The sequence below is a fragment of the Solea solea genome, chromosome 8, assembly GCF_958295425.1.
Source record: "Solea solea chromosome 8, fSolSol10.1, whole genome shotgun sequence".
NCBI lineage: Eukaryota > Metazoa > Chordata > Actinopteri > Pleuronectiformes > Soleidae > Solea > Solea solea.
The window spans coordinates 7,548,968-7,562,903 of NC_081141.1; the positions used below are offsets into that span (position 1 = coordinate 7,548,968).

Genomic DNA, 13,936 nt, shown 5'->3' on the forward strand with positions numbered 1-13,936 from the left:
GGAAGAAAGTGGAGGTGCAGTGTGCAGGACTGGGTTGGCATTAGGTCTTTGCATGGAATTATATTAAAAAGTCATATGTTGACTCCAGTCACACAGAAACAATAAGCCTATCCACTCCTGCAGTTATGTCAGTGGTTTTGATATCTGTTTTCTTTCTAGTGTAATGAGTTATTGCTAATCTTCATTATTACTGATGTTCTTTTCATGCAGATATAGCAGTACAAGAGGCACAGGAAAAGGCAGGGCCCAGCACAGAAACTGAGCCAGGGATACAACCAGTTCAAGATGAGGGTTTTGATTTTTATGCACACCAAAGATTTAGATCTTTTTTTTCTTACCACCATCAACAACCCCCAGAAAAGGGATATGACACACACACACACACACACACACACACACACACACACACACACACACACAGTAGTTTTGATTGTTGAAAAAATTATGTGTGAGCATATGTACTTCAATACACTCTATCGATTGTATTGAAAAGGGCCATAAAAGATCTTGGGGCCCCTTAGACTCCTTTGAGTGGTCCCTTCATCCATTCTGTTCACTTGTCCTCTGCTGCCCACTCGTGGACTCTACACTTACATTCACTTTTTTAAACTTCTAACTTTAGACTCAGAGTTGAAAGTCGGAATTTCGAGTTTAAAGTCAGAATTCTGTGAATAAAGTCAGAATTCTGAGTTTAAAGTCAGAACTCAAATATTTTTCCTGTGTGGCCCTAATCCTCTTCCGTACTACATAACAGGCTGCTGCCAAATCCTTTGGCACATCTCTGTGGATTAAAGAAGGTAATTTTATATCCAATTCTCCTCTGCTCCTCAACCTCATAGATTCCTAACCTGAATTTTTAGAAATCAAATCAATGTCAATCATCTCCCAACATCATAAATATAGAGCACAACTAAAAAGGTGTTATCTTTTAAAATATATTGTTTAGTTTGTTTATCTCTAAATTGCACGTGTATCCTTTTGTTTGAAGTCAGAAAGCTATGCAGACATTGGGTTTCTGGTTATGAAATGTTGTCTTCAAAATAAAAGATTTGTCTTGTATTGGATGATAGTGTTAACGATCGGGAAGAGTGTACACTCTTCTCTACTGCTGATTAGATTTTTACATTTACATTGTTTGTGAGAGATAATGTATTTAGTCAATGTAACTTGTAACTGAGTGTAAAAATAAAAAATGTAAATAACTACTCTGTCTGTCCATCCATCCATTGTCTACCGCTTTATCCTTCACAAGAGGGTCGCGGGGCTGCTGTGCTAATCCCTGTTGACACACTGACACAGGGTGAAAGGCGGGGTACATCCTGGACAGGTCGACAGCCAACATAGAGAGACTAATAATCAGTGAATGGTTATTAGTCACTTGACTCACACACTCACTCCTATGAGTAATTAAGAATGGGAAAAACAGGAATAGTCGTTCGATTGGGAAAACAGTTCATGAATACACGCGCAGCTCTGCCAAGTTATTACTGTCAGCAGGTTTTAACCCAGTACGCTTTTATTTTGAATTTGACTGTACCGGAAATATGCGTCTTATTTGCATGAACTTGACGGAAGTGTGCGGCGCAACTCAGAGCTCGGTAGAAGAGAGACAGGATTCATCATGTCACCACTTGGACTGAAAGCAATTGTTGGAGAAAGTAAGTGTTTGATTAATTCATGATAAGACATTTATTTCTATTTGAATATTTAATTGGAGCATGTTGATTAAGGGAGAGTTATTCCAATTAAGTGAACTCTTGTTTTGTGAAGGCATAAATGACACGCTTTTCAAGTGTTACGATTGTTGATACTGCAGCTCCTGGTGACAGCTTTAGTTTGTATTTCAATTCTAGTACATCCTACCTTTGGTATGTACGCTTTCAACATATTGGCGTTGGTCTGAATATTAGAGCACAGAGTCCTGGCCCTGTGTAAATCCTCCCTCACTAATCTTTCTCTATGCGGATTAAGAGCTGTGACATAAATCCAAGAGGAGGGGGATGAAGGACAGATTCTTTGTCTTTGCTGTACACAGTCACCAGGAGCATTACAAGATATGTTTACAGGGCAAACTGTAGAATCTTACAAACTTACTGCTGTTAGCATTCAATGAAAATACTTTTTATTTCAAACAGAAGAGGTTAGTGAATGAAAAATTAAGTCATTACAGACTGAATAGAACGTGTTGATAGGAGTAACCAGACAAGTGGAAGGAAAGACAATAGGATAGGTTGGACAAGACATTTAACAAGACGTTATAATTTAATGACAATAACAATGTCAACAATAATATGAACAATGAACACCCATTTCAACAACAACTGTAATAGTTAGAGGTGTCACGGTTCTCCAAATCCTTATTCGATTTTAAGGTCACAATTCGATTCAGTTCCCAATTATTTTTCTCTCTCTTAGCGCAGATGGTCTCTGCCGTTTTCAGACTTGTCTAGTTTAGTCATCATTGGTTTTTTTGTCATGAATTTTTTAAATTCCCATTTTGATTGTCTACATGGTGTCATGAGTGATATAATGTCCATCATTTGTTTGCAATGTACCATAGTAAGGCGTTATTCGGATAATTTATTAACAATATAAATGTAACAAGAACCAGTAAATGCTTAAATCCAGGGGTTTCCACCACCCAATACGGTTGCATGTCTAATGCTGCCAACATTCCTACAGCACTAATTAGTTTAGTTTTAGTGCATGTCGAGTTCTGAGAAAGTTTCGCTCCAAATGAGGACAGCAGAGTTGCCTGTGTTAACGGAGTTGTTCTTGTAGTCTACATCCTTATGATCTATGTGGAGATGTCCTGCACTGTGCAACCGTGCGTAACATAGCTTACACATCATGGTTTTCTTGTCAACAATGTCTAAAATGAGTAAGGTTCCAAAGACATTTGAGCCTGGGCAAGGCGAACCACAGGTCACTTTGGACGCTCTTGCCAGAAAATGTCAACTTCCGGTCGGACAATTTATGTCTTCTAGTGATTTTAATTTTGTTATTATAACTACAAAATGAAAAACAAATAATTTGTGTATATTTAGACAAAGAAAAAAGCCTTGTAATTAAATTTTAATGTTTGTAATTTAATATCCGTTTGTGAATTGAAATCGAATAATGATTTCAGTCAGTCATCATCTACCGCTTTATCCTCCACCAGAGGGTCGCGGGGGGTGCTGTGCCAATCTCAGCTACACCAGTCCATCGCAGGGCTACACACACACACACACAGATAAAGACAAACAACCATTCACTCTCACTCCAATTTACCTAATCCCCACATTGCATGTTTTTGGACTGTGGGCGGAAGCCAGAGAACCCAGAGAAAACCCACGCACACACTGGGAGAACATGCAAACTCCATGCGAATAGGTCCTTGTTCCAACCGGGGCTTGAACCCGAGTCTTCACGCTGCAAGGCAAGAGTGCTAACCACTACACCACTGTGTGGCCCAAATAATGATTTCATTACGATAAAAATGATCGATTTATATTGCTATCGTATTGTTGAGCATAGGGATGTCACGATTACTTGATTTCACAATTAATCACGGTATTAAATGCCACGGTATATTAATTGTAACGGTATATCAATTGTAACGTTTCCTCAATACCGTCAGAAAAGATTATGCTGGAAGCCCGGAACCATAGTAGGTAGTTCAGCGCAACTCAAACGGAACTAAAACAAAGTTACACTACAACCGTGTGTTACCGCTTGTGTTGCTTTGTTTTTGTTCCGTGCGAGTTGCAGAATAGAGCTGTTCCAGATTGTTAGAGTATAGCAGAGGAAGAGTTATTCCCTCCAACAAAGTGCATGAAATCTGCTGTGTGGGAGTTTTTCGGCTTAAAAAAAAATGACCAAGGTGTCATTGTGGATGACGGCACGCCAGCCTGCAAGTCATGCCACAAAAAATTGCAGTGAAATACGAGTAATATGTTTCACCATCTGTGGAATAACCACCCGGCTCTGTACACCAGAGTAAAGGTAAACACAGAGTAACTGGGTTAAAGTACGTTAATGTTCAACTAAGGTAACATTGAATTGGTAGGAAATTAAATGTTTGCGTGCCATTTGTAAGTAATTGTGTACGACACGTGTTGGGCTAACAGTGTAACGGCATTCACTTAACGTTACGTTATACATATTGTGAGGTCCGTTTCATTTATTATAAATTTATTTGTGTCATTGTAATTTAAACATGAAATAAACAAACCACAAGAATAGATACGTTTTGTATCTGGCCACATACAAATAGATAAATGATTAAAATTATTAAAATAAACTTAAACATTTGGTATAGATGACAGTTGATGACTTAAATAATTAAAACATTAATAATTGGTCCTTTATAATATTGGTGATTTTTTGTTTTACTTTGTTGCTACATTATTTTGTTATGTTGGCCTCAAAAGATATAAATAAATGAAACATTAAGACCTATAAACAGTGTTCATGTGATTTTACACATTCATAGTGTTGTGAAATCAGTTAACGCATAATAATCGTGATTTCGTGATTAATTCTCTGACAATAATCGTACCAAAAAATCTATAATCGTGACATCGCTAGTTGAACAGTATGGAATTGAAAGCATCATTAAAAGCTTTTAAAACAACTAGATCACATATGTCAGAGTCAAGGCCCGCGGGCCAGATCCGGCCCGTGAATGAGTTGTCTCTGGCCCGTGGGATGATATTTAATTACTATTAAAACTGGCCCGCAGTATTATGTGCCCGCAGCACCACTGCGAGTGCATTGGCGCATACCGAGTGCCCGCAAGCGAGCGCGATCCCGCGTCTTCTCTTCATGAGCAGCAGCACAGTCACAGTGGAGGACTAAACATCGCCGTCAATTTTCATCTCCCTCTCCCCCAAAATGGCAAAAAGAAAGGTAGACGCTGAAAACATGGGGTTTCAAGACAGGTGGGAGGCAGAATAATGTTCAGCGAAGTAAAAGGAAAGCCTGTGTGTCTTGTGTTTGGAGACAGCGTGTCTGTTATGAAAGAATATAGGTGAGGACATTGGTGAGGATCAGAGCAGCACACTGATTTGTTTTTAATGCATGCTGTTTCATTTTTGCATTTATCTTGCCATTGAGCTTTGAAGGAAAATAACATTTTGCTGTTTACCTGTTAAAAAAAAGAAGAAGAAAAAACGTTTTCATTTTGTTACTGAAAGAGCCTTGAGAAAATATTGCAACTGATTTTATTTATGTTTTGCTTAATTTAATTTAATGATTAATGTTAAGTGCAATATAGGCTGTGTTATTGGTATTGGTTGTGCAATAATTGCGAGTTTTAATAAACATTGAGCCAGCCCGGCCCTTGTACCATTTTTTTTTTATTTTGGCCCCCGGTGTATTTGACTTTGACATGACTGAACTAGATTGTTAATTAAAAATGTTAATTAAGGTCCTAATAATAAATATAAGCTTCTATTTTCGGTTCATATATTTGTACATCCGACTCCTGAGGAGTCAGTGCCTTCCCACTCATGAACCTCACCACATGTCACTGTCTCTCAGCACAATCCTTTTTTTAATCATGTCTTATTTCCCCAAGGAGCTTTTAAAATGTGTAGTTACTGTGATAAAATGTTATATTCAGACATTAGATGTTTTCAAAAATCTATCTGATGTTACAGGAGCAGCAGCGGCAGCAACCTGCTGTTGTTTATCCTGCCTGTGAAAGCTGCTTTGACCGTTTCTTCCACAACAGCACTTAATCCTGCTGACTAATAGGATAATTCACTGATGTATATTCACCATTTACTGTCATCAAGGACATAGGTTTGGTTAAATCCGCTCGCTCACTTTGCTCTGCTCTCCCAGCATTCGCACACACATACACATTGCCCTGTCACTAATATTGGTGGGGACAATCTGGCTTTGTCCAAATATTGCGTCCATGTGCAAAGCTACACCCTTAACTGTCATTAACATGAGCATCCCTTAGACAGCAGGAATGCTTGCTGACAAGACACATATCTGGTCCTGCTTTAAGAAATGACATAAATCATATTTGTTTTCCCTTATTACTGTGACAAAGTTAGTTTCTGTTCCATGTCATTCAAAGTAATTATCATTTTTTTGCGAATGGTGGATGGGTAAGAGGATTGGGAGCAGATTAGAGCCAGTGATTGGAGTGGGACCTTCATGTTCGGTTTGACAGACTGGGCAGGAGTTAAACCCTCTCTGAGCAAAGTTGGGATGCTACTTATCAGCACAATTGATTCTTCTCTGTCAAAAAGTTGTTCCATCACACCTGAAACTGACTCTTCACTGTTTTTATTATCTCCGTACATAATTCAGTCTTATTTTTGTTTGCTGGAGTAGTTTCCTAATGAGATGTCACAATATCCCTCAGTACTTTCTCTTGTCCAGTTATACTGTGGTTGTCCAGTTGTACTGTGAATAAGTAATAACCATTTCTTTTTCTTTATAGAGATAATGAATAATGTCATCAAGAAGGCAAGAGAAAAAGGGAAGTGGAAGGTAATGGTCTTGTTATTCTCAACAACTTCCCTGTGTATGAAACTACCCAAAAGATATGGCTATAAAAGGTATTCTAAAAGCTATTTGTTGTGTGCAACTATGTTCTAGGTGCTGGTTGTGGATAAGCTGAGTATGAAGATGGTTTCCTCTTGTTGTAAAATGACAGACATCATGGCAGAGGGAATCACCAGTAAGTGCAACCACCCAGGTCACTTGACGTCACTTCACCTGTATCTAGGAATTCAGTTTAAACACATTTAGGGCCTATACCTTTAAAGGACTTAACAAGTAAACATTCCATAATGAAAAAGTGATCCACAATCTACCATGCTGTAATTCAAGTCAACATTCAATTCAATTCAATTCAATTCAATTCAATTCAATTCAATTCAATTCAATTCAATTCAATTCAATTTTATTTTTATAGCGCCAAATCACAACATACATTATCTCAAGGCACTGTACATAGACAACATCAAAGAGAGCAGAGAACCCCAACAGTTCACACAATGAGCAAACACTAGGCATCAGTGAAGAGAAAAAACTCCCTCTTAACAGGAAGAAATCTCTGACAGAACCAGGCTCAGAGATGTGCAGTCATCTGCCTCGACCGCTTAGGGTGAAAGGAAAATGGGGGACAGAGGAGAGGTGGGGGACAGAAAGGGGGGAGAGAAAGGACAAGAGGGAGATGAGGTAGAGACAGAAGAGAGAGAAAGACCAGGAGCAGATACACAACAACTGTATCAAGTTACCAGTTTATACAGTCAATGATATCGACTTTTAATTATAGCACAATAATAATGATGATGATATGTATGATATGGATAGCCTCGAAAACTGGATCTGGATCCTGCAACCTGCAAGATGAGAATACAGAGAGAGAGAGAGAGGGAAGGAAGGAAAGACACAAACTAGGTAGAGAAAGAGACAAGGTTAATGACATATAAAAGTCATATTCATACCCTGAGTGTGACAGAGTGAATGTGTGTGCACCACAGGAAAATCCCCCAGCAGGCTAGGTCTATAGCAGCATAACTAAGAGATGGTCCAGGTTTCCCTGAACCAGCTCTAACTATAAGCTTTATCAAAAAGGAAAGTTTTAAACTTTAACTTTAAATACAGAGAGAGGCTCCGCCTCCCGACCTGTCGTTGGAAGCTGGTTCCACAGGAGAGGAGCCTGGTAACTGAAGGCTCTGCCTCCTATTCTGCTCTTACAGACTCTGGGAACCACAAGTAAACCTGTATTTTGTGACCTAAGTGGTCTGTTAGGGTGATATGGTAAGATTGACTTCTCCCTTTTCCACATGAGTTGTTTAGTGACCAGCAAGGATTTATATCCAGTCCAGAAAAATTATAAAATAAAATAAAAGTAAATTTGTATATTGCCAAATCACAACATAGAATATCTCAATTAACTTTACATAGTAAGGCAGATTACTATGAAGAGAAGAAAAACAATTATAATCATAATTCTGCTGGTGTTGAATTAAGCAGGATTTACAGTGGGGACTGGGGCAGGGTTATCGTGGCCAACATTGACTCTTATCAAAGCTTTGTGAGGAGTGATTTAAATTTCTAAGCATTTCATTTGATAAGATATGTGCTCTGTATTTGCATAGTTCTGATATCTCTGTGAGCAGTTTCACTGTATCTACATGCACCATGTTACATACACATAAAAGTGCTTTATAAATGAGCTGGTGCTGCCGTTAGAGTGGAAAAATGATGAGACCACTCATCATTTAACAAACTACTAACTCATATAGTTAAATTGAACTGTATTGACAAGTACAAGTTACTGCTCTTTTTCTCTCAGTTGTTGAAGACATAACCAAGCGGCGTGAGCCTCTACCTAGCATGGAAGCCATCTACCTGATTACACCTTCAGATGAGGTAAATGAAATAGCTCTTTTCACTCATCTTCTATCGCTTTATCCTCCACATGGGGTCATGGGGAGGCGCTGGTGCCAATCTCAAATGACATAGGGTGCAAGGCAGGGTACACCCTGGACAGGTCGTCCATCACAGGGCCACATATAGAGACAAACAACTGTTCACTGTCACATTCTCACCTATGGTCAATTTAGAGCAGGGGTGGGTAGTTATTTTCCCCAAGGGGCCACATGAGAAACAAAAAATATTGTTAAGGGCCGGGCCAAATTTGAAGTCGTTTTAATTTAATTGTATCTATTTTATTTAAAAAAGCAGTAAATTGTATTGTTTTGGTGTAAATTGGGCAGCATACAAACACACAATAAACACAGTTACTAACCAACTCTATTGAAAATATCAAATTACTACACTATGTATATATATATAATGAATACTATTAAACTATACTACTGTGGTGTAGTGGAGTGAATATATTACCACAACCACAACCACAACCCCCCCACAATTGGTTTGCACTAATGCTGCAATCACACCAGATGAGTTAACATACAAGTGACGGTGCTTCGCTGGTTAGATAATAAGATAATAAACAGGGAGGGAGATAATGATAACTCCTGAACTTAAACCGAGACACTTGTAGAAGAAAGGTTTGCACGCTCTTCATCAGATAAGTTCTTGTATTTCTCTTCGTGTTTGGTCACGTAGTAGCGTTTCAGATTGTAATCCTTAAACACAGCGACTTGTGTACCACAAACCAAGCACACGGCTTTACCTTTGACACCTGTAAAGAAATAATTAGCAGTCCATGTCTTGTTGAAAACGCGCCGGAATTAACTTTTCTTTTTTTAATGAGAGCCGACATTTTTAGGGGACCAGGGGTAACTGGCTAGCATCACCTGTCCCTGGGCAGACAGACGCAGATACGTGCTGCCATACGTCAGGCTTCTCAAAATAAAAGCAACACAGTTATAAATACTAAAAATACTAAATAGTATAAATACTTGTTCATCTGTGTTGCAGGGATGCACAAAGGGCTGTATGTGGCCTGCGGGCCATAAAATGCCCAGGTTTGATTTAGAGTGTCCAATTACCCTAATCCTCAAATCAGGATGTCTGGACTCTGGGAGGAAACCCACACACACGAGGAGAACATGTGAAAAAGCTCTCCTATGCTTTTTAAATTCTATGATACAAAACCCATTTCTCACAGTTTGTCATTCATTCGCTAGTTCATCTCACAGTGGGACATGCTAGATGTGTGCATATTGTCTTACAACTGTGCTTATCTGTTAAACAGCTCCAATAAATTAAACTGATATTATTTTTAGATAAGGCAGCATGAAATATTATCACCCATCAATAACTTACTGGCTTAAAAATATACACATGACAGCATGGTTGTGACACAAAATCATTCATCAGATGTAAAGGTTGTTGCCCCTGAATTGGGACAGTGCTATGGTTAGTTTGTGTGGCTGGGGTAATAAAGCAATATAAAACATCCCGTTCCTTATATGTTTTTCTTTGCACTAAGTTTGTAAACAGAATAATAAATGTCCAAATGTGTCAATTCATGAGTTGAGGCTTTGTTTTCTATTGTCCCAGTCTGTTGAAGGTCTGATTGACGACTTTAGAGATCCGAAGACTCCAAGATACCGCGCTGCTCATGTCTTCTTCACTGACAGTGAGTAAATGTTGATCACATCATAAATGGAACACTTACAATCCCAAACTTTATCTAGACCTCCCTGTAATGTTCCTCGTTATACTGTAATACACAGATACAGATTTTTGTTAGATGCTGCTTTGGCTCAATTTTTACTACTTTTAATTTGACTGATTTTAGCTCCTGAGGGTCTAGGGCTTCTATACATTCTGGCCCAGGTCTTTTTTATATAGATTGATATACACACCATAGGTCTTACATCCTCTGATCATTCTTCATGTGCTATATGGATGCCACTCACTTCTAGAACACACAACCTCATATACTCTTCACAACAGACCAATTTAAGCAAATTAAAATATTCCATACTGACACTGAAATTTTTTGACTCCACTTTTACCATATATCAGACATTAATAATGTTTTCTGGGATTCTTTGCAGCAATCCCAGACTCATTATTTGGACTGTTGACCAAATCCCGCGCCTCCAAATTCATGAAGGCCTTGACTGAGATTCATATCGCCTTCCTGCCCTATGAGTCACAGGTAGGGCACAACACAGCAGCCACTTATAACCGTCTATACCTGAACTAGAATAAATGAGGCTTGGGATGATTTCAGGTGTGTGGCATGTGTTAATCTGCAGAGAAACTGCGACTGGTTTTATTTGTTTTGGTGACATGGAGTGTGGACAATTGACTTTGTGTGTGGAATTGCTTGAGTTAGATCAGACCTGGGCATATTAAGGCCCGCGGGCCACATACAGCCCTTTGGGCATCCCTGTCCGGCCCACGGTATGTCAGTCATGAACACAGACGAACAAGTATTTATGCTGCGCATGCAATACAACTGTGTTGCTTTTATTTTGAAAAGCCTGACGTATGGATGCACGTATCTGCGTCTGTCTGCACAGTGACAGGTGATGCTAGCCAGTTACCCCTGGCCCCCTAAAAATGTCGGCTCACGTTAAAAAAAAGAAAAGTGAATTCCGAATGGAGTGTTTTCAACAAGACATGGACTGCTAAATATGTCTTTACAGGCGTCAAAGGTAACGCCGTGTGCTTAATTTGTGGTGCACAAGTCACTGTGTTTAAGGATTACAATCTGAATCGCCACTACGTGACCAAACACAAAGAGAAATACAAGAACTTATCTGATGAAGAGCGCGCAAAGGAGTCGGAGGCAGCCGATATCAAACAACGTTAAGAACGAGGTCCGTGGTACTTTTCTTCTATAAGTGTCTCGGTTTAAGTTCAGGAGTTATCATTATCTCCCTCCCTGCTTATTATCTTATTATCTAACCAGCGAAGCGCCGTCACTGTATGTAAACTCACCCGGTGTGATCGCAGCATTAGTGTGTGCGTAAGCTTGCAGGTGTGCTCTGTGCGGGGTGGGGGGAGTGTGGTCTGCACTACACCACAGTAGTATAGTATAATAGTATTCATTATATAGTGTAGTAATTATGTTTATTGTGTGTGTTTGTATGCTGCCAAATTTACACCAAAACAATACAATACAAATCTTTTTTTAGATAAAAGAGATAAAATTAAATTTAAATTAATTGAAATTTGGCCCGGCCCTCAACAATATTTTTTGTTTTCTCATGTGGCCCCTTGGGAAAAATAATTGCCCACCCCTGAGTTAGATTGATGACATTTCACAGCCATCAGGAGCTACTTGGGGTTAAATACTGAGGAGCCAGGAATGAAACTGATGACCTTCTGATGGAGAGATGACCCATTCTACCATTGATCTACTGCTGCCTCACCTATTAAAATTGCATACACCCAGAGTGCACCCGCTACACTGTGGAAAACACATGGAAACTGGTTCAGAGACACCGTAAGTCTGACGTGTGATTCATGAAACGTGCGTATGCTATCCAATCCTGGATTACACCTAGTCAGCCTTTGTAGCTGAAAACGCTCGTAATTTGAATACCATGCACCGATATATTCATAGTTTCGAGACCTCGCCCCTTCAGTTTACGTCACTGAGATGCGTAATACCACGAAGAAGAGAAGCTTTGGAAGCTGAAATAACGTTGGTGATTTGTCAGCCTGAAAAGGATCAAAGAAGCCAGAAAGCAACAGTGTGGAGAGAAATCACTGCTGTGGTCAACAGCGATGGTGTTGGCAAGCTGAGTTTTTAATATTTAATTCATCCAATCATGATATTGCACAAGTCATCATATATTTGAGCTTATTGCTTGATCAGACCTCAAAATCGCCACCTAAAAGCACGTGACTGCGCTTCAGCCAGACCTCATCATGTCACTGACCCAGACTTAGGGCAGGGATTCTCCTTGAGTGTCACACGGCACAGACACACCACCTGAGTCTGAGCCACATTCACCTAAAGCACATATCTACGTTTTTTAATTATTTTATGAATGAAGATAGGTCATGCGCTCAGAAACTACCTCACGCTACCGCACAACCAAAGCTATTCAACCATGTAGTTAAATTTTCCATATTTGTTGTATGCCATTATGTCAGTATCAGTATTTGCTTTTTACCATACACAATAAAAATGTCAGTGAACATTTTCTGTGTAATAGTAACAATGTGCAAAAAACAATAATGATGATGATAATAATAATAATAATAATAATAATAATAATAATGATTGTGAGCTTTATAATATGTGAAAGCAACATTTGTGGACAATAACATTTCAGAAATATTTAAAATGAGTTTACCTGTTACATATAAGTTTTTTTTAGTTTTTTTTTTAAACTTTTCGTTTATTAACAGTTTTTATAGTAAGCATACAAAAACATGAAGAAACAAACAGACAAACAAACAAGGTTTCGAGGGGAACATAGCATACATATACATATCTCAAACATAGTACATACACCAGTTATGTAGAAACTGTATCATTGGCACTGTTTCCCCCACCTTTTTTCTCCCAATTCTTTATGGAGTTGTACAGAGTAAGACATCTGTTCCAAAAGAGGTAAATGGTTGACAATATTGACAAAGAGACCAGCAGTGGGAAGCATTTTTTTGAAGCCAGAGTTTTGTAAAGGACTTTTTACTTACAGCAAGGAAAATATTTAGGAGGTAAGTATCATCCTTACTTAGCCCGTCCAGGATATGTCCAAGATAAAGATGTGAAAAGTTGTACTGACGCTCAAACACAGTGTTTTTCAGATGACTCCTTATTATCTATATCCTTCCAAAGAGTCTAAATAGAAGGGCAAGACCAGAAAACATGTGCGTTATCCACCATGGTCTCAGTTGGGCTGTAAAAAAAGCGGATCACGTTTTTCCAAAAGAAATCTCTCCAGGTCTGGGAGTTAGTGAAGGATGACTGTGTTTCCCATGCATTCACTTCAATTCAATTTTATGTGTATAGCGACAAATCATAACATACATTATCTCAAGGCACTGTACACACAATAAGCAAGCACTAGGCATCAGTAGAGAGAAAAAACTCTCTGACAGAACCAGGCTCAGCGATGTGCAGTCATCTGCCTCGACCGATTGGGGTAAAAAGAAAATGGGGGACAAAGGAGAGGCGGGGGACAGAAAGGGGGGAGAGAAAGGACAAGAAGGAGATGAGGTAGAGACAGAAGAGAGAGAGAGACCAGGAGCAGATACACAACAACTGTATCAAGTTACAAGTTTATACAGTCAATGATGACATGTTTATAGCAATACAATGTAATTTATATAAGCAGCAGCAGAGAGTGTTGATAAAAATTATACTGATATCGACTTTTAATTATAGCATAATAATAATGGTATGATAGCAATAGCCTCAAAAACTGGATCTGGATCCTGCAACCTGCAAGATGAGGATACAGAGAGAGAGCGAGGAAAGGAAGGAAAGACACAAACTAGGGAGAGAAAGAAACAAGGTTAATGACATGAA

The 13,936-nt window shown here is 39.0% G+C and overlaps 1 protein-coding gene across 1 annotated transcript in view; it reads left to right on the forward strand.

Moving 5' to 3' along the window:
• Window positions 1-1,566: 1,566 nt before the first annotated feature.
• Window positions 1,567-13,936, forward strand: part of stxbp1b (syntaxin binding protein 1b) — a 77,102-nt gene continuing 64,732 nt past the window's right edge. The window contains exons 1-6 of the mRNA XM_058636511.1: window positions 1,567-1,658; window positions 6,446-6,495; window positions 6,604-6,685; window positions 8,312-8,388; window positions 9,994-10,072; window positions 10,497-10,600. Of these exons, the coding sequence (XP_058492494.1) occupies window positions 1,622-1,658; window positions 6,446-6,495; window positions 6,604-6,685; window positions 8,312-8,388; window positions 9,994-10,072; window positions 10,497-10,600 (429 nt within the window). The 5' untranslated portion in view covers window positions 1,567-1,621. The remainder of the gene's footprint in view (window positions 1,659-6,445; window positions 6,496-6,603; window positions 6,686-8,311; window positions 8,389-9,993; window positions 10,073-10,496; window positions 10,601-13,936) is intronic.